Here is a 19729-nt window from a genome sequence, read left to right on the forward strand (position 1 = left end):
ACCACTGCTCCAGACCCATCACCTGGCTGAGGACCAAGTCCCCAGGAATGCGTTGAGCTCTTTTCCAGAAAGGGAAAAGGGTCTCAAGGCCAGCCTCTATAACAGTGATATCAAACTGCATGTTTATAAATATCTTCCAGGCATAACAGGAAGAATAAACTGTCTCTTCTTATTATAATTTGTCTTGATTTAGATCCAGTATATCCAGTTAATAACCCTGCTGGCTGCTATGCCAATGGTCAGATCCAAGCACATGGAGATCGATGGAGAGAAGATGACTGCACTTTCTGCCAGTGTATCAATGGAGACCCTCACTGTGTGGCAACAGCCTGTGGACAGAGTTGCCTGAATCCTGTTAAGGTACCTGGGGAATGCTGCCCAGTGTGTGAAGGTAAGATATATTAATTTCAAATGCTGTCTCCCAGTAGAAGCCTCCCTGTAAGGGCTTGTCTTCATTAGATAACATTATCACTTTGAGTCATAATTATGATAAGGTGACCATTACTGACTTGTGTAGGTCAGGACAAATTCTAGTAGACACTCGTGCTTAAGGCTACATTTGTGTCATGGAAGTTGCGGAATCCGTGACTTCCAGAGACCTCCATGACATGGCAGGGGCTGCGGGACTCTGGCGCTGGCAACCAGTGGGGCCTGGCAGGGTTCCAGTGACAGGCGACAGTGGACCCCTTGTAAGGTTCCAGTGACAGATTCCTGATGGGGCCCTCTTCAGGGTGACTGTCTCATGCCGGAGGGTGGGGGGTGAGCAACTGAGGGTGTCCCATTTTCTCCAGAGTACAGAAGTTAATGTTTTGTATGAGGAAATGGTGGCAGAGATGCATTTTTTGGCCCTGACCCTGCAAAGGCTTAAGCAGATGCTTAACATTATGTTGAGGCTATTCATAGGCTAGCATTTTCAAAGGAGTCTAAGGCTGCTGGGCATCCAGTCCCCATTGTGTAAGTCTTTTGGAGGCTGAGCAATTTGTATCTTCTTAGCAATATTTATAGTGTGTTAGTGTATATGCTGAGGTTGTTAAAGGATATACAGTATTCAGCTGAGTTGGGCTCACTCAAAACTTGAATATGTTTGGGATGGCAAGGAAAAGTTCACAGAATTTTCAAGATCCTGTCATTTGGCTGATTTTCAAAACTAACTGGTAATTTACTTTTCAAAAATTTAGTAGAATATTTGTTAATATTTTTCACTTTCAAAAATATTTTTATTGTGAGATATTTGAAAAACTGAAGTTCTTAATCTTAACATTTGATTAAGGCGACCAGTTAATATTGAAGTGGAAAAGATAAACAAGTACAAATAAAACAATGAACATTCAACAAAAATGGAAAAAGAAAAAAGCTTAGGTTGAAAATAATAAAACATTAAGAAAATCAAAATGCTTTAATTAAAATATCCATTTTTGGAAATAGTGCCAAAAATTGGATGAAAACTTTTTCCAACAAGATAATTTGACCAGCGTTACATAAAACCTGCATCAATTATCTATATAAATTAGTCTTTCCTTTTTGGAAAATTAATGTATAAATTTTGGGGGTTTTGTGTTTTTTTAATTATTAAATTGCTATGTATGTATGTGTTAAAAAATATACTATTTCATGAATAAAATGTGTGAATTTAAATGATGTTCCTCACTTTAAGCTGCCTTTGGTTTGCTTCTGTTACCTCATACACTTAAATATTTGAGTTCATTGAGGGGTAGATACAAATCTCATTAAAGTCAATGGAATTTTTTCCAGGAGCTATAAAAACTTTGATCTTTGAAAGTTTCCAGAAAATATTCTGTATTTATGAGTTGGAGCCAATGTTTCCAACAACTGTCTGGATTTCAGTAAGGATGCACTGTGTAAGCCTCAGAGATTCCGTTGTATACTAATCTTCTGAAACCAGTAAAGGAACACAATAAGCATGACAGTGGTATTTACTGTAATCAGTGCTTTTCTGTAATGGATATGGAATTACCCCTCAGTGCATGGCCCTGTGGAAAACCATGCCTACTCAGCCCACTGGCGGATTAATGATTTTGTCGCTCCTAGGCCCTGAAATAATTGCCGCCCCACCCCCCAGCAGCTCCCGGCCCCCCCCGCCGCAGCTCACCTCCACTCCGTCTCCGACTCCTCCCCTGAGTGCACCGCCAGGTCCTGCTTCTCCCCACTCCCTGCCAATGCTTGTGCGTGAAACAGCTTCGCGCAGGAGGGGGGAAGAGGGGGGAACGCAGCGCGCTCAGGAGAGGAGGCAGGGCCGGGGCGGGGATTTGGGGAAGGGGACCGATAGGGGCAGGGAGGGGGCGGGGAATGGGGGGCAGGGAAGCGGTGGAGTTGGGGCGGGGCTGGGGGCAGAGGGCAGGAACCAGCACCGGGGGAAACAGCCTCTGGCTGCTATTATAAATTTGCCACCTTAGGCCTTGTCAGTGTAGGCGTTAATATGCCGCTGACTCAGCCCGGCAGCATACTGGCCACAAGAGAGGTATCACACTAATTAAAGAAGAGCACAGATGCACCATCTCATAATGCTGGAATTGCAAGGTCCCTCTCCAATCTACCCTCTCCACATGAAGAGGAAAGGAGAAGAAAATAAATGTTCTCACCCCTAAACACATCATGGAACAGGGTGGAAGAAGAGGAAACATTTGTATAAAATTTTACCATTATTCTTTCTCTGCTTTTATATATTATAGAATTAAGAAAATATCTGAAATTGAAGGAAACAAAACAATGGGATTCAAAATCATAGACTGCTACCCTAAAAATAAGAGATTCCTCAAAGACATTTTATTTATCTTCTGACTTCCTGGATCCATTTTTGATTAAACATTTATACTCAAGCCAGAATCTGAATGAGCTAGCTGCCTTACTTTCCATGGATTTCATTTTTTTTTACAGTCTCAGCTGCTAGCTTTCATTTCCTCATGGAAATAGCTCTCTTTTACATAATTGGCTGAGTTTTTAAATTAGCTCCAGGCAGATACCTGCCCAGAACAGCATTTTATAATCAACAGGCACTGAAGGAAAAGTATAAACATCTGCTGACTTGCAAATCTAGAAAATGGGAGGTTTCTATATTGTCCATTTGTTTTAGATCACAGTTGCTCCTCTTGAACAATAAGAAGCAGAAGTATGTTGTTAGAGCATATGAATTTTATAAACGGATTATTGGATGTCCTGTTGCATAAGACTAGAAACGATGAGAATCAGTTTCCTATGGGATTTTTTTTTTTAAATTGGGGAATAACAGGATCCCTTCTCTTTTAAACGTAGAGTAAAAAAGAGGAACTGGGTGGATAAAGGGGTCGATTATAGGATATTAGAACCTTATATTGAGTGGTCTCTGCATATTCCCCTTGGGACTGGCAACTCCTAGTGTTGAGCTCTGGAATCTTCTGAAGAGTATTGTCCATTTGGGGGTCACTTGCCTCTCCTTCACTTTCCCCTGACAGACGATTCCAAGGGTATAGAAGGAGCAGTGTCCCCAGTTGCCCCTCAGTTCCTTCCTACCTGCCAAAGGTGTTCTGAGCTTTTAATGCACAATATCCTTGATTCTTCCCTCATCAGTTTTTGCTTTTCTCTTGCCCTCTCAGGGCTGTTTTTGTTTAGATTGTCAGTTACTACAGATTTCTTTTAACAAAAGTAAAATTATCCCCATCTGGCATGGATATCATCTGGACCTATATGGAGTGAGAGAGGTGCTTCTCACTTTGCTGATCGGAAGGTTTCTCAAGCTCAGTCGAATAAATCTGGCAACTTGTAAGTGCACCTCTGGCTTTGGAGCCTTTGCCTGGTTTAAATGGTCCCCAGTCTTAACTGGCTGCCCAAGCCTATTGTCAAGGTCCCAGCACGATCAACACACAACGGAGGTCCCAGGACCACTGACATAACACCTAGATCCCTTCACCTAAGTTTGTGTGTAGGATCTGGCACCATAGGCTGTAGTGAACCAGAGGTGGCTAGGTGCCCACTATAAATTGCACTAATTCATGCAAGTTCAACTGAATCCAGTGCCTACAATCCAGTACTGCGGACTCTGGTGAACTTCTTGAGGAAGTGGCCCAGTGTTCATTATGCACAGCATTAACATCCCTAACAGAGTCTGGATCATCTGAATTTGATGCCAAGGTTTCAGCACCATTGACTTGCTTGAAGTAATCCAGAACCAATATAAGTGACATTAAGTCACAGCATCCATTCAGGTTGACGAGGTCTAGTGGTGCTGATGTAGTATAATTGACTCTTATGAGCCACTTGCTTGAAGTGGTTTGGCACACAGGATAAGAAGCGCTAAGGTCCCTGGTTCCACCAGTTCCAAGGATATATCACCAGTGGCTTTGATGAACCACTAGTTGGAAGTCATTCTGTACCCACTTGAAATGGCAGTCAGGACCTAAGATCTGTTCTTAGTCGTCATAATTTGGTGCTAAAGATCCAGCACTGTTAATTTGGGCAAACTGCTTGTCAAAGGGGGTACGTACTCAGAATCAGCAATACCCAGGTCCCAGGGTTTGTCCAAATCAGCTGGGTCCAATATCAGTGCTGTTGACTGTCTCTCAAATTCCGCTTACTAAATGGGTGCTGTAGCCTCAATAAATTTGTCAAGATTTGTCAAGGTCTGCTGACTGTACGGTACCAGCAGTGCACCACCCTTCATTTTCTGGCACCATCAACTCTATACTTAGCAGTCCATTGCTCAAGACCCAGCTCTGCAGGTTCAAGAGAATCCTATGCAGTGAGGCTATATGTCTGGTATAAGTGGTTCAGAGGTCCTCAGACCTTTCTCTAGATTGGCTGAATCTAGTGCCCAGAACATTCATCCTCCGTTTTAGCAAACAATTTGTTTCAGGTGCAGATGCCTAAGGAGTGTTCTCATATTGATTGTACTAAACTGACCTGAAAATGAGCATGCAGATAGTGACAGTGCCGAATGATAAAGCACTTAATTTATAATTTGCAATTCTCAGATGAGATTTAGGGCTTGTCTACGTGGTGCATTAGTCTGGACCAATGGGTGTAAATTCTAGTCTGTACCATTTATCATGTGTTAATTGGCCTGTTTGGACTTTGGCATACACAAAGTTTCCTACAGTGCATGAATGTAGTTCCATCTCTTTCAAACAGTACTACATTAATGCATGCTTGGGAAGTTTGAGTGCGTGCTAGTAGGGTCCACACAGGCCAGTTAGTGTGTGAGATGCTGGTGTAGACTAGAACTTACTGGAATGACCTGAAGAAGAGCCCTGAATAAACGTGAAAGCTTGTCTCTCTGCTCTCTCACCAGCAGAAGTTGGTCCAATAAAAGATATTAACTCACTTGCCTTGTCTATCTAGTTAGATCTCATTTTGACATTATCTGTTATGCCAGGGTAGGCTCTGTAGGTAGATCTCATTATTATGAAGGATAACATCCATTGTGTTTAGTTCTGTGTCAGGGTCAAGCAAAATCCCATGTCATTGGCAGATTCCACTTTCTTGGATTGGAATCAGGAACTCTTCTTCATATTCCCTCTGATTCACTTGGTTCAGGAGATCCGCCTCCAGGTAAGTGAGGATGGAACCAAGATGACGCCAGTAGCCCTAATCAGATCTTGGCAGTTTTGTCTTCAAACATCATAGGTCTGTTTAACTTTGCTTTCCAGTTCACTGGAGAGTTGTCTTCATATTGGGTTACGAGCACAAACCTGAGCCTGGGTTCTACCCTGAATTCTGGGTATGTTCTTTGGAAGTTTAGTGGCTGCTATTTTAAAGCAATAGCTTTTGACCAATAAAACCTCTCTTGCCTCTTCATGTTGCTATAAATACTGTGTTTGAATTCTGCCAGGCTGCACAGGTTGTGATTGCAGCTTTCGTTCTCATATGTTGTGTGGCAACAGTCCTCCTTTATCTTGTAGTACCTTAATTTATAGAAGTGTTACTCCATGTGCTGCTCGAATTGCTTCAGGTAGTTGCTTTGTCTTGATGGCCACGCCAAAGGAAATTTAAATTTTTTATTAACAACGCACTTTGTTGCACTGGGAATACCATAGGATGGACACATTCATCTAGTTTCCCCAGGGTAATTCCCCCTGGAACATGTATCTTTTTTGTTTTTGGGTTGGAGCCTTGTTTGAAAAAGCTCTGGGGATCTCTAGTCTGTTATTGGTCAGATGATCATCTGTATCATAAACCTATGAAGAGGTAATTCCTCGTGGCCATAGCTACAGTCCAGATTGTCAGATACAGGCCAAATTGCCAATCATCTAAACTATAATCCATATGGAAAATGTGGTTTGGTTGATGTCCTTATCCCCATTTATAGTCTGTATCTCCCCAAGTCTTTTTTTACAGGCTTGTTATAGCTCGCTGGGTATTCATTCTTCTGGAGACACCAGATGGTATTCAACTGATACAAAGTTAGTATCCACTACATACCTGCATATTACCTTTTTTTTTTTTTTTTTTTGAAGAATTTGCAAGGCTGGTAATTGAAGCTTTCTAGGTGCTTGGAGTAAATATTTGTTTTTCATGGAGGTCTGATCTGGGTGAGTAAAATTGCACTTCCTCCTACTACTCTCTTTAGCTGCCATCCAGAGTTGATGTTTATTTTGGCACCTTTGCAGCCCTTGTTCACCTAGTGCTCCTTAACCAACCTTCCTAAGGTGTACTTTTTGCGAATCTCCTCCAAGTGGGAATATGCAGAGGCCACTTGAAGAGGAGAGAGGTTACTTACCAGCAACTGTTGTTTTAGACTGCAGCCTCTGCAAATTCACACTTGCTATTCACCTTTCGTGCTTCTTCAGAGTCTCAGATCAAGAATCCAAAATTAGGCTGGTTTGGACACACTGCTTTTAATTATCATCATCTCTCACTACTGCATCATGGGGAAGTTTGGGGTTTTTTTAAACATAAAGCCTTCACAACATACCAGATCTTTAGCCTTAAAAAAGGAAAAGCTACCGTTTAAAAGTTTTATCCCTGTGACTCACCAATAAATCCTGACCATGAACTGACTCTGTAGGTCTGTGTAGTCAGGAGTTTTATTAAACCTTCCACAGAATTCCTGCATTGTAGGTGCTCAGGTGCACTGGTTGTCTTGACTCTTGTTAAAATTTTAATAGTGCCTAAGAGGGCGCTTTTCTGGAGGTCATTGTTATACCTTGCACTCCTAACATGTTCTTGAGGTGCTCATTCAAATCCTTAGGGATCTCTCCGAATGCTCCAGAAATCACAGGGATTGTCTTTATTCTAGTTTTCCATAATCATTCCACTTTGTGGCATAGTTCTTCATACTTTGCTGTCTTATCTTTTCATTTTTTTATGTTTCTGTCTGCTGGTGTAGCAATATTAGTAAACATAGTCTTATTTGTCATCTTTTCTACAATAATTATGTCCGACCTGCTTGTCTGCACCGTTTGGTCTATGACAATTGCCTCTTCATTCTTTAGAGTGCTTTCCATTCAGTGGGTTTTATACTGCATGGTTCATTTACATCTGCACTTGATGAAGAGACTCCAATGCAGACACCTGGCAACCTTATTGTCTCTTCAGATATGCTCTCCCAGCCAGGCTCCTGCAAGTGCTTAACACATGCTCCCCTGTTTCTTCCTTTTTGGAACATATTCTGCAGTTCAGAGAGCAGTTCTATAGGTCAGTTTTGTTTCAAGTGTAATTAAGCCTTAAGGATTGCTCTTGTGTTGTTCATAATGAGTCTGTCTGATAGTCTCTCTCTTTTGAGCTGTTCTTCTACAAGCTATGAGTTTGTTAATCTTCTATCGCTAATGGGTTTGGTGTGTCTCCATCACTGTCTGTGCTTTGATTTCTGAGTAAAGCTTTCCAAGTCTTTTCTCTGGCAATTTGCTTTCTCCTTTCTTTTATGCTTTTTACGGCTGAGATGCATGCTTGGCTGTCACTTGTTATCACAACCAGATGATCTTTTACTCTGGCTAATTCCACATATATTTTGATGTTATAGTCCTCATTGTAAATTGCTTTCTCCACAAAAAGCAGACCTTTTCATCCATTACATTGTCGAATGTACATCATGTCCACATTTTGATTGACATTAATTACTTTGTCTTTTCAGGAACTTCCTTGTTTGGGTGTCAAATTTTATCTTCTCCTCTTGATGCCACTTGATCACTCTGGCAGTTTACTGTACAACTGGTATCATCCTCATATTAGTGGCTCGGATCAAATTCTTCAAGTTGAGTTTTGTCTTTAGGGTATTTCTTATTTGCCTGTAATATTCTTTTCTCACTTCTTTGACCCGCATGTTATAACTCAGACATTTCCCTGAGACCAAGTTATTTGAAGATGCCATGCTGAGAGAGATCTTGGATAGTAACTTGTATGCAATCTGATTTTCCCCCTGACCCTCTTTACAGATGCTGGCACAAATTTAGCCATGCCAACCCATAGCTTTATATCTTTGCCAAACTTCTCTACACATCATCATTCTCTATATCTCCTTTTGTGAATGTCTGTATAGTTTCAGATAATCCATTTATAACAAATGGTTAACTGGTTTTTCTCTTTGCTGATATGATAAATTGTGATTATCTCTCAGAGCATCCATGTCAGCAGCAGCATTACTTCCACAAACAGCACTGATAAGGAATCCCTTTAAAAATTCCTCTCTTAATTTTGACCTCATCAATGAGAGTCCCTTCCAGGTAGTCGAGTGTTCCAGTTAACCATAGGCTGCTATAGAAAGGAAATGATCTTTACACGAACCTTGTCCCTTTTCAGTGTCTTAAAGATCCACGAATGTGGGGATGCTATCGTATGCTTTTTGGTAATCTGTCTATATCTCTACATGTGTGTTTTTTTATTTTGCATCTTCTGTGATCTTGCTGTTCAGCTTGAAGTGATCTTTTTGTCCGTTTTGTGTTTACTATGCAGCCTTTTTGCTCAGGAGACAGCATTGCCTTGCAAGCTACTACTATCTGGATCTTCTTTGCCAGAAATGCTGTTAGAAGTTTCCACATGTTGATTAAACATGTGATTGGACTACAATTCATAGGATCACTGCAGCCTTTTTTGGTTTGAGGATGGTTCTACTTGTCATCATCCGTCTTGGACATCTGTTCCTCAAATATGTGTTCTTCAAAGATTTATTAAATTGTTCAAGGAAACAATCATGGAGAGTTGTTAGGCATTTCAGCCGGAATCCACAAACCCCATCTGGTCAAAAAGAAAAGGAGTACTTGTGGCACCTTAGAGACTAACCAATTTATTTGAGCATGAGCTTTCGTGAGCTACAGCTCACTTCATCGGATGCATACTGTGGAAACTGCAGAAGACATTATATATACACAGAGACCATGAAACAATACCTCCTCCCACCCCACTCTCCTGCTGGTAATAGCTTATCTAAAGTGATCATCAAGTTGGGCCATTTCCAGCAGAAATCCAGGTTTTCTCACCCTCTGTCCGTCCCCCCGTCCCCCCCCCAAACTCACTCTCCTGCTGGTAATAGCCCATCCAAAGTGACCACTCTCTTTAAAATGTGTATGATAATCAAGGTGGGCCATTTCCAGCACAAATCCAGGTTTTCTCACCCCCCCCCTCCAAAAACCACTCTCCTGCTGGTAATAGCTTATCCAAAGTGACCACTCTCCTCACAATGTGTATGAAAATCAAGGTGGGCCATTTCCAGCACAAATACAGGTTTTCTCACCCCCCCACCTCATTTTTTCAAAAAAACACACAAAAACTCACTGTCCTGCTGCTAATAGCTTATCCAAAGCGACCACTCTCCCTACAATGTGCATGATAATCAAGGTGGGCCATTTCCAGCACAAATCCAGGTTTTCTCACCCCCCCCCCCACCCACCCCCATACACACACACACACACAAACTCACTCTCCTGCTGGCAATAGCTCATCCAAACTGACCACTCTCCTTACAATGTGCATGATAATCAAGGTGGGCCATTTCCAGCATAAATCCAAGTTTAACCAGAACGTCGGGGGGAGGGAGGGGGTAGAAAAAAACAAGGGGAAATAGGCTACCTTGCATAATGACTTAGTCACTCCCAGTCTCTATTTAAGCCTAAATTAATAGTATCCAATTTGCAAATGAATTCCAATTCAGCAGTTTCTCGCTGGAGTCTGGATTTGAAGTTTTTTTGTTGTAAGATAGCGACCTTCATGTCTGTGATTGCGTGACCAGAGAGATTGAAGTGTTCTCCGACTGGTTTATGAATGTTATAATTCTTGACATCTGATTTGTGTCCATTTATTCTTTTACGTAGAGACTGTCCAGTTTGACCAATATACATGGCAGAGGGGCATTGCTGGCACATGATGGCATATATCACATTGGTGGATGTGCAGGTGAACGAGCCTCTGATAGTGTGGCTGATGTTATTAGGCCCTTTGATGGTGTCCCCTGAATAGATATGTGGGCACAGTTGGCAATCACTCCCATCCCTGTGGTTACTGTCCTTTGTTTCAGTCTCTTTCAGGTAACCTTTGGGGGTGGAGAGTCTATCTCTTGAGCCAGCCGAAGACAAAATGGAGGGGTCTCCCAGGAGTCTAAATAGACTTTCTCTTGTGGGTGGACACCCCTTCCTCCCCCTGTGTAGAATCCCAGCTACAAGATGGAGTTTTGGATTCACATGAGCAAGTCACATGTCCATGCATGACTCAGAACTTACAGGTAGCAGCCATTGTTCACATGCTACCTTGAATGTCCTCAGGTAGACTTCTTATGTGGATTGGAGCCTTCCAAGATCCATTGTCCGTTAAGTGTTTCTTGATTGGGCACTTCACTTTCAAATTCCTCTCTAAAGAAGCTGCCCAAATGCCTTACTTAAAATCAAACAAGTAGACAGCCAATATTTATAACTTTGAATACAAAAATGATACATGCATACAAATAGGATGAATATATTCAGTAGATCATAACCTTTGGAGAGGTATGTTACATGGTATATGTAGCATAAAACATATTCCAGTTATGTCATATTTACATTCATAAGCATATTTCCATAAAGCATTATGGGGTGCAATGTCACAAAGGGATGAAAGAATGCCTCTAGGAAGTTGGAGCTCCATAGCCAGGCTCTAAGAGCTGATTCAGTCCTCCACACTGAGGGTGGTTTTTGTTGTTTGCTTTTTCCTTCTCTTGTTTTGATTTATGATTATACAGATTTTTTTTCCCTCCTGAACAGACCTTTCTGATATGCTGGGCTTTCTGTTTCTGCTGCATCATCTCACCAGCTGACATGTTGATTCTCAGGCCAGAGAGATTGTAGAGATCAGTGCTTCATTCTCTTTTTAAGATCTGCCATTCTCTTGAGGGTTATTGCTGCTTACTAGTATCTTCTAGTGCTGTTTACTCTAGTGGTGATCTTCAGAGGCAATGTAATAAAGGAAATGTAATGAAGTATGCTTATTTATCAGTAGCTGGAGTTCTCTGAATATATTGCCTCTTCAGATCTACCTTGACCCTTCCTTCTTCTGCAGAGAATATTGGAATTGGGTCTGTATGCAGCAGAATGGAATAGGGATGTGGTTATGAGGTGTGGTATTTTATACTCCTTGCTTTGTAATGTTCTGGTGGAGTGGCAGACAAATCTACTGCTTAAGTGCTTTTAATACTACTAAGGAGTCTGTGGCTCAGGAGGTACAGCCCACGATTTCCTCAAATGGAGATCTACAGAAGCAATAAATTTTTTAAAGTGCTCTTGTGCCAGAGATGCACAGAGAGAATAAATTTTACTTCCATTCAGTAAAGCAGTGTTTTTTGCATAGGCAGCCCAAAATGCCACTCGTCATTTTTGCTGTCATATTACATTGTAAACTTAAAATTAAGCTATGGGATGGAGATCAAAAGTGTTTTATTGAATTGCAGTCCAAAAATATTGTCACAGCATCATTTGACCCCAGGCGATTACACCACAGTGAAAATAAATGTTCTTTTTTTCAATTGTGCTTAGATTTACCATGTATAGTAATTCTGACATGAACAAGCTGTGTTACTGTAGGTCATCCAAAATGAGTACACCACATATGATTTCTTCTTTTTATTATATAGTATATTTATCTGCTACTTAAGAGAAATGTTCTGTTCCTTCTAGTATAGATTCCTTACTTCACTTTTTTTGAAAGAGATAAATTTCAGGAAATAGTGATTTTCGTATTCCGTCAGTCCTTGTATTCTCCCACTGTGGAGGGGGGACACTAAATCCTGTGGGGCAATTTCTGTCCTTAATTTTGTCAATCCTTTTTCACAACTGATGGACCAGTTCTCACTTATGTTGTGTTCCACTGCAAAATAGGCATCAGATCTGTAATATATGGCATTATTTTAAAAGTATGTATTTTAATATAGTATTTTTAGTCTTATTTTTTCTGATCCAACTTACATTTGCATGCTAGAGAAATCAGGAATGCTTTCCAGTAGTCAGTATTAGATTGGGAGAACGTATTCGTAGATTTCAGATGCTATCTATTGGCAGAGATAACTTTTCAAAAACTAGTTATAGACGTGAAAAGCAATAAAGACTTTTTCTCTACTATGTTGCCCCTTTTGGATGGCAGAATGATTTGTAGGAGATGAAACTAACAAACAAGTCCTGTTCAGTTCAATTATCTTAGATTCCTGCACACTTATAACTTATACCTGATTCTTTTAAAGATAAAGCTGAGATAACACTGACATTCTAAATTCCTGTTTTATTTACTGGTATCTTCCATTCAAAAAGTCTTTTTTAAAGAAATGTTTTTGACAAGTTTCACTGGTATATTTGGCTATTGTGGAGTTATCCACATATGGGAAAAAGAAAAGGGTTTTCATTATTTATAACGGAAAAAAGTTTAGGTTATTTTTTTTTCATACTCTGATAACTGAAGAAAGTTTTGTCTTAAACTCCAGACCTGAATCCAGACCAATGTGTTTGCCTTGAGAAATATGGTTTATAGGACTCAAGTTCCAGAGATTTGTAAACCTCCAGAAAAAGTAAACATTATTTTCTTTAACTCCCACTACGTTCTTCTACTGACGCCAGCCTTGATAATCCATTTGTCCATTTCTCCCACAAACATGTCTGCGCTTGATTCCATGTAGCACCTTGTGAATCAAATGCCCTTCTTTAACTCATCCTCAAAGCCATTACCCTCTTCTCAGTCAAATCCCTCCTTAAAACTCATATTTTCTATGCTGCCTGCAAGAAGTTATCCAGCTAAGGACATGATTCATTTTGCTATAATTAATGTTTTAAAATAAACCCTAAACCCATCCCTCTTCTATATTCCACCATGAACGCTAACCATTGCTGATTAACTGTGTAATCTTACTTATGTTATTCTGTCTTCCTTTTCTCTCAGAACTCTCTATGCTTTTGTGATACTTGACTCAACAAAGTGGGGAAAGATATTTCAGACTTGACATCGGTTTGTAAACTCTTTGGCGCATAGATTATGTATTTTCATTTGTATTATGAGTTGCCTGGGACACTATTAAGTGCTATAAAATAATTGATGATATATTTAAAATTGAGTACTGAAGCACATCTTTCCAAATATTCACATCTATGCCTATCTGAAAGGCTATACAAATAAACAGTAGGGATGGGATGAATCTTTACCCGAGTAGCTGGATAGTGTTAATGTGTATGGGGTAAGCAGGTTGCTGGATAACTATGACTCAGTTTTCTGGTTTTATTTCTCCATCTCTGTTATTGTAATTTCTTGACTGGAATTCTTCAGTAAAGCCATGTATGGCATCTTCGACATTTTTATTGTTTAACTTGGAGCTTGATGTAGGGATTTCATGGACAAATCATAATATAGCTCTCTTAGGCCTATGTGGCTGAATCACTCTGATAGACTTCACTTCATGGCTTAGATGTGTTTCTTTGGCTCATCAGAGCTGAGGCGAATAGTCAATGATCTGACAACTGTTAGGATAGTAGCAATGGCATAATCTCTGGAATTTCTATCTTGAATCAAATTTTTCAATAACTCCAGGGTTTGACAGACACTGTAAGAATGTTGGTATTTAGGTTTTCAGAGCAGAAAGTAGAAAAGCCTGTTTGCTCTCCAGCAGGCATTGTAAAATTTGGGTCACAGTGTCCTTGGCTGGCTAATTCTCTTGGTTAGATGTTTGGGACAGGTAGACTTTTTGAATACAGGAAGCACAAAACAATCTTCTGAAGGAAATGGGTCTCACTTACATTGGGAGAAGAATGGTCTAGATAATGTACCTGGTAATTTTCCATCACTAATTTCTGTCATTTTGTGATTTGGTTTGTGGATATCTTTAAAATTATTAAGGTGCCTGACTACAATATTGTCGTTTGGCTGTGATAGGACATGTAGATACTGTATTATCCTTGGAAATTTCATTTTTACAAAAATGTACACACAGCTTTGACTGGGTTGCAATCACAGACTAAAATGTTCCCAAACAATTCCTCCCTGGCCCCTTCTCTCTCACTTATATTAATTCTGGTCCTCACCAGGTCATAAAGGAGGCTGTAGTATCCTTCATGATAAAAACAGGACTCCAGTGTAGCAAAGACAGTGGAGATTTAGGGAATGGGAAGAGACATGGTAGTTTCCTGAGTCTTTAGTTTATAGACTGAGGAACAGGCTGTGCTGCATAGTGTGGCCACACAGTCTGCCTAAATTAATTGCTTGGGATTTTTACTTAGCTGTTTTGTTGTGTTTTCTAAATAATCTATATGTGCCTTTTATGACAGGTGCATTTTAATAAATTTGAAAATAAAGTTTAAATAAATAAATAAAAGTAATGGACACAGAAGCTTACCATAAGCATATCTATGTGACTATGCAACATTTGCCAAACGATGCAGCACAAAAGGGCAGTAGACTGGAAAAAGCTCCGTTCAACAAGAGCTACATTTCTTGAAAGAGGGATTGGACAGAGGTCTACAGGTCTACGTAGATATGTGCATAAGAAGTTGAATACTAGGGTAGGTTAATGAGGAAAATATTGAAATTTCTGAAAACAAAAATATCCAGTCACCCTGGAAACAGATTCTGAGGCTATAATCTGGTTTGATTAATTCTTGTTCAAACCTGAAACCACTTACATTCTTCTTAAGTCAAACCTGCTTTTCTGATGAAATATGTTTGGATCATTGGTATAGTGAGTTTCTGGAAACTTCAGGAACTTGCCTTTCAGGATCTTCATAAGGGCAGTATTCTTCAACCTGCCAGGTATAAATTCATTGTTAAAGTGAAGGCAAATTTTCAGAGCATTCAGGAAATAATGCTATCTTTAGCCTGTCCAAATTCAGAATTGCTAAATGAACTGGAGTTTCACTGTCTAGATACTAGGAACTACTAGATTATTTATACAATTCTGCCGATTTTAGAGAGAGTTTTTGGTTTTGGTTTTTTTCAGAGCAGCCTTGAAAATATTGGCTGTCATCCATAATAATATGGATAGTACATTCCACTAAAGAGGCTTAAGAAATGTAAGGACTTTCTCATCCTAGAAGGCATTAGAGTTCATCCCACAATAGTGCTGAAAACCTCATGAAGCTTGAAAATGAAGCCTCAGCTAATGATTTTATGTAGAGCGGCAACCTGGAGTTCATATTTTTACTGTATACTATACTCTGGGTTTTACACCACTGACATTTCAGTTTTGGGGTTGTTTTGGTTTTGATTACACCATTGAACTTGAATTTACACTAGTGTGAGATCAGAATCAGTACCTTGATGCACAGTCGCCATCTGAGCTATTGTTCAGAAAGAGTTCTATATATCATAGTACAGTTAAGCTGTCCTTTGGGTAAAACAGTGTACTTTATAGTCTCCGATACTAAATTGGTGTAGAAAAGAGATTTTTGTCCTACCTGAAGAATGATTTTAGTTAATTGTTCCTCACTAATGTGTAAAACCCACTTCTGAGCATGTTCCCCCTCTGTTGCAGGGGATAGATCGTGTAGTGGCTTGTCCCACGTAGATGGGCTGCTGTATACTACATTAGCCAGATATTCCTGTTGCTTTACTTAGGGTAGTTCCAAGTAGACTACATTATGTACTTTTTTGTCTTGAGGTTAAAAAGGCATGGATTACTGTGGTGAAATAGATGGGAAAAGGCAGGATGTACCACAAATGACTCCAGGGATTCCATACTGGTAAAGATTAGATGTATACCTCCCATAGACTGTGCACCTATCCCTAAACAGTTTTCCCCCATACAGGTCAACATTATTTCCATGTTACTCTTATTGAGGCTAAGCCAATTAGCTCCTATGCATTTCCCTACGTTGGTCAGACATTGGGAGAACGCAGAAAATGCAGTGTCTGGGTTAGAAGAAAAGAGGTGTTTGGTGTCATTGCTGACCAGAGTCTCATAGTCTCATTACCAATCTTGGTAACTACCTCTTAGAGAAGAAATAAAAGTACCGAAGAGAGCTCTCGCAGGCAAGTCACAAAACATCATGGTGAACGGTACTGAAGGCTGCTGTTTAAAGTTAACAGAATCAGCAAGTACAGTTGACTTGTATCTGTCATCAAGAGATTGTCAACGTAGCTAATCTGCTCTCCATCCTTAAACCCTTATATGAAACCAGGTATTTGAGTTCCAGAAAACTAAGTTGTTCCAGCATAAACTTACCAATAGCCTTCTTTCAGAAGAAAGCAGAACCTTCACCACTTCCTCTTTAAGTGTGCCTAGCACGCACCCTGCCTTCATAAAGGGAAACTTGAACAATTGTCATCAATAATGGGCTCCAGAAACCCAGCTGAAGTGCAGTTGGGTTCAATTATTTTAGCATATTCAAGACTTCATTAGGTAAAAATGGGCACAATTCAATCATGGAAGACTGGAAGAAGTTCTCTGTTGCTGTAAATTGATGCAGCCCTATTGAAGTCAATAATGCTGTGCCAGTTTACACTAGCAGAGAATTTGGCCCTGTGAATTTATTTGGCCCTGTACCAGTTCAGTTAACAGCTAGTTTGTCCTAAATCTCTCTTCTTCAAGGTGAATCAAGAGAATGCAAACACAATTCTGTAAGGTTTCAGAGTAGCAACCGTGTTAGTCTGTATCCGCAAAAAGAACAGGAGTACTTGTGGCACCCTGGAGACTAACAAATTCTTAGAGTCAAGTTAAGTTGGTTTTGCCTGACTGCCACTTTGAGCTAATGCCTGTTCCCAGCTCATCCGGGAGAATATTTGAACCACACACCCCAGAGTATAAGGTACCCTGCGCCAGTGAAACCTTTGTCCAATTTCAAGAAGAGTCAGGAAGATTGTACTACTAAGGTGCAACCTTTCTTTATCTCTGAGATTCAGAATGCATTGTAGGGGAGAGTTCTGAATGCATGCATTATCAAGGTACCTGGAAGAACTATCTATGACACTGCAATAGAGAGAGATTTAGCTGGTAAAGAGCTTTTTCAATGATCTGTTTCATTCCTCTAGAACATTATATATTCATAGGTTTCTGCCAAATACCTACTAAATTACTCTCTAGTCTTTTGCCTTAACACATTCTAGTAATGATGATAGTGTGATCTGCCTTGTCAGAATATCCCATTATCTATTGAATTTGCCATTACAAATAGGCTTAATCAGATTTGATTTCAGTTGATAAAGATCAATATTTGTCAGTATCACCCCAGTCAAAAAATTTTGGAAACAAAATCCTATTTGTATTAAGCTAAATTTGAACAGGAAGCTGCATGTGTATTGGTGTAGCAGCTCAGGTACAAAATACTTTGATTATGACATGTTGGTCTGAAGGAAGCTCTTTGTTTTCAATACCACAGAAGCAGGGGATAGCTTTTTTCGGGTGGTAACAATCAAAATAATGTTTTTGGATAAATGATTAAAAGTAGTTATTTGGATACAAAATTATATTAAGTAATTAAAATTTGGCATCAAATATGAAATAAATGATTTCTTCCAACACCAATTAGAGCATACCTTGTAATATTTAGTGTACATATTTTCTTAGTTTACCCTATTTATCTTTGTACATGCAGTGACTACCAAAAATAATCCCCAATAACCTCTTGTTTTTAATACCTTGTAAAAACTTATAAACAGTTACTTGAAGTTGAATTAAAGGAGATAATTTTTCATCATTTAACTATCATTAGCTGTAAGGCTTGCTAATTCTGTATTAGGTATGTTGGCACCAGGAAGGAAATTCTGTTGCTTCAAACTTGGGACTGGTATTTTCCATGTAATGAACTCGGGGGGGGGAAGGTCTGGAATGCTAACTATGAGGATGGAAAACATTTAGTCACTCTTGGAATTATATGAATGTTTTTCCAGGAAGCTTAAGTAAACACACACTGTGCCGCTTAGGAGGCAGCATTTCAAGTTTTTTTGGACAGCAGACAACATTCAAACAAGTATGTAGACGCTAATGCAAGATTTTTAAGCAGCACACCCTTCGGGGCAAATCTGGGCTATTTGTCAGATTAGGTGCTACAACAAATTTGTATTTTAGACTACTGTTCACTTTTGTGTATGAAGTATATTGCAATAACCTTGGTAATAAATACTAAAATAGATAGAGTTTTCATCTCTGTAAGTCTCTTCAGTGCTGGTTTTCTTAAAAAGTAAAATCCATTAGGCCTTCTACACTGGAGACCTAGATCACATTAGAAAGGTGCAGAAGGAAGAGTTATTTTGCTTTACCAAACACAGGGACATTCTACCTAACTCAGGCTAGAGGACTCTCTTCATAGCTACATTAAAGTATTTAATTCTATTTCTCCATTCCTTAATAGATACTTTCTGCCCTCAAAAATAGAATTTATTTTATATTTCATTACTTACATGTTTTAAGGGCCCAAAATTAAGCATAGATCTTTTTCTATTGAATTATGTCGCGGTACACGGTTAACACTTTCTGAAGGAATCCCAAGGACATATATCTGGATTCCTCATCGGTATAGGATTGTTCACCACATAATTCTTTGATTGTAAACATGTTAACTTCAAGGGCATGTTTTTTTTATATATGCATTACTGAGTGCAGTAATATCTTCCATTGATCTTCAGCTGATTGAAATTACTTCTCACAGTACAACCTTAAAGTTAGTTTGTAAATTGTCAACCATTGTTAAAAATACTGGAAACAGAAATAAAGATAGTGATGAACTCATCAAGGGAATCAGTGTAAAATTGTTTTTCTAGTTCCATACTCTGACTACTATTTTGGTAAAAATGGCAGCCTTTCCTTTATGAAAGATCTTATAATGCCTCACTGTTAAAGAATATCTTTACAAAATATTGCTATATTGTACTGACAAAATCTGAGTTCGCAAATTAGTCATAACTTCCTTACTCCTAATTACTTTGCATTACAGTAACGCAGGCAATAGTCCATATTCACAGTACCTGATGCAACATTTCAGTTGTAGTAATATCATTTATTTCAGGTCTTGAAAACAGCAACAAACTGAAGTTACAAACCTTAAAAGAGGGTATGCAGGCATTATCATGCACCTACCAAGTATAACCCAGGAAAGCATTCTGTGGTGTGTTTTGATCTGCTGCTATTTGGTCAGAGTGCACTACAGAACTTTTAGTGCATGCTCGCAGGGTCCAAATGGCCATAATAGTGTATGGCAGGCAGGTGTGCTATAGGTTTAAACCCCAGTTTACCAGGTGCTAAATCACCATACTGACAAACCCTAAGGATATAATTTACAGATTTACTTAACATGTGAATATCTATAAATGAAATTATCAAGATAAGGCCTGTGATATGAAATTAGCAAGTCCTGAGGGTTTCTTCAATGTATTT

The 19729-nt window shown here is 39.4% G+C and overlaps 1 protein-coding gene across 6 annotated transcripts in view; it reads left to right on the forward strand.

Annotated features, from left to right (window-relative positions):
• CRIM1 (cysteine rich transmembrane BMP regulator 1) overlaps positions 1–19729 on the forward strand; it is a 300395-nt gene that overhangs the window by 180058 nt on the left and 100608 nt on the right. For all 6 annotated transcript variants that reach the window (XM_073338355.1, XM_073338356.1, XM_073338359.1 and 3 more), the window contains one exon: positions 194–391. In XM_073338355.1, coding sequence (XP_073194456.1) covers positions 194–391 — 198 coding nt within the window. The remainder of the gene's footprint in view (positions 1–193; positions 392–19729) is intronic.

Source organism: Lepidochelys kempii, chromosome 3 (genome assembly GCF_965140285.1).
Source record: "Lepidochelys kempii isolate rLepKem1 chromosome 3, rLepKem1.hap1, whole genome shotgun sequence".
NCBI classification, from domain to species: Eukaryota; Metazoa; Chordata; order Testudines; family Cheloniidae; genus Lepidochelys; species Lepidochelys kempii.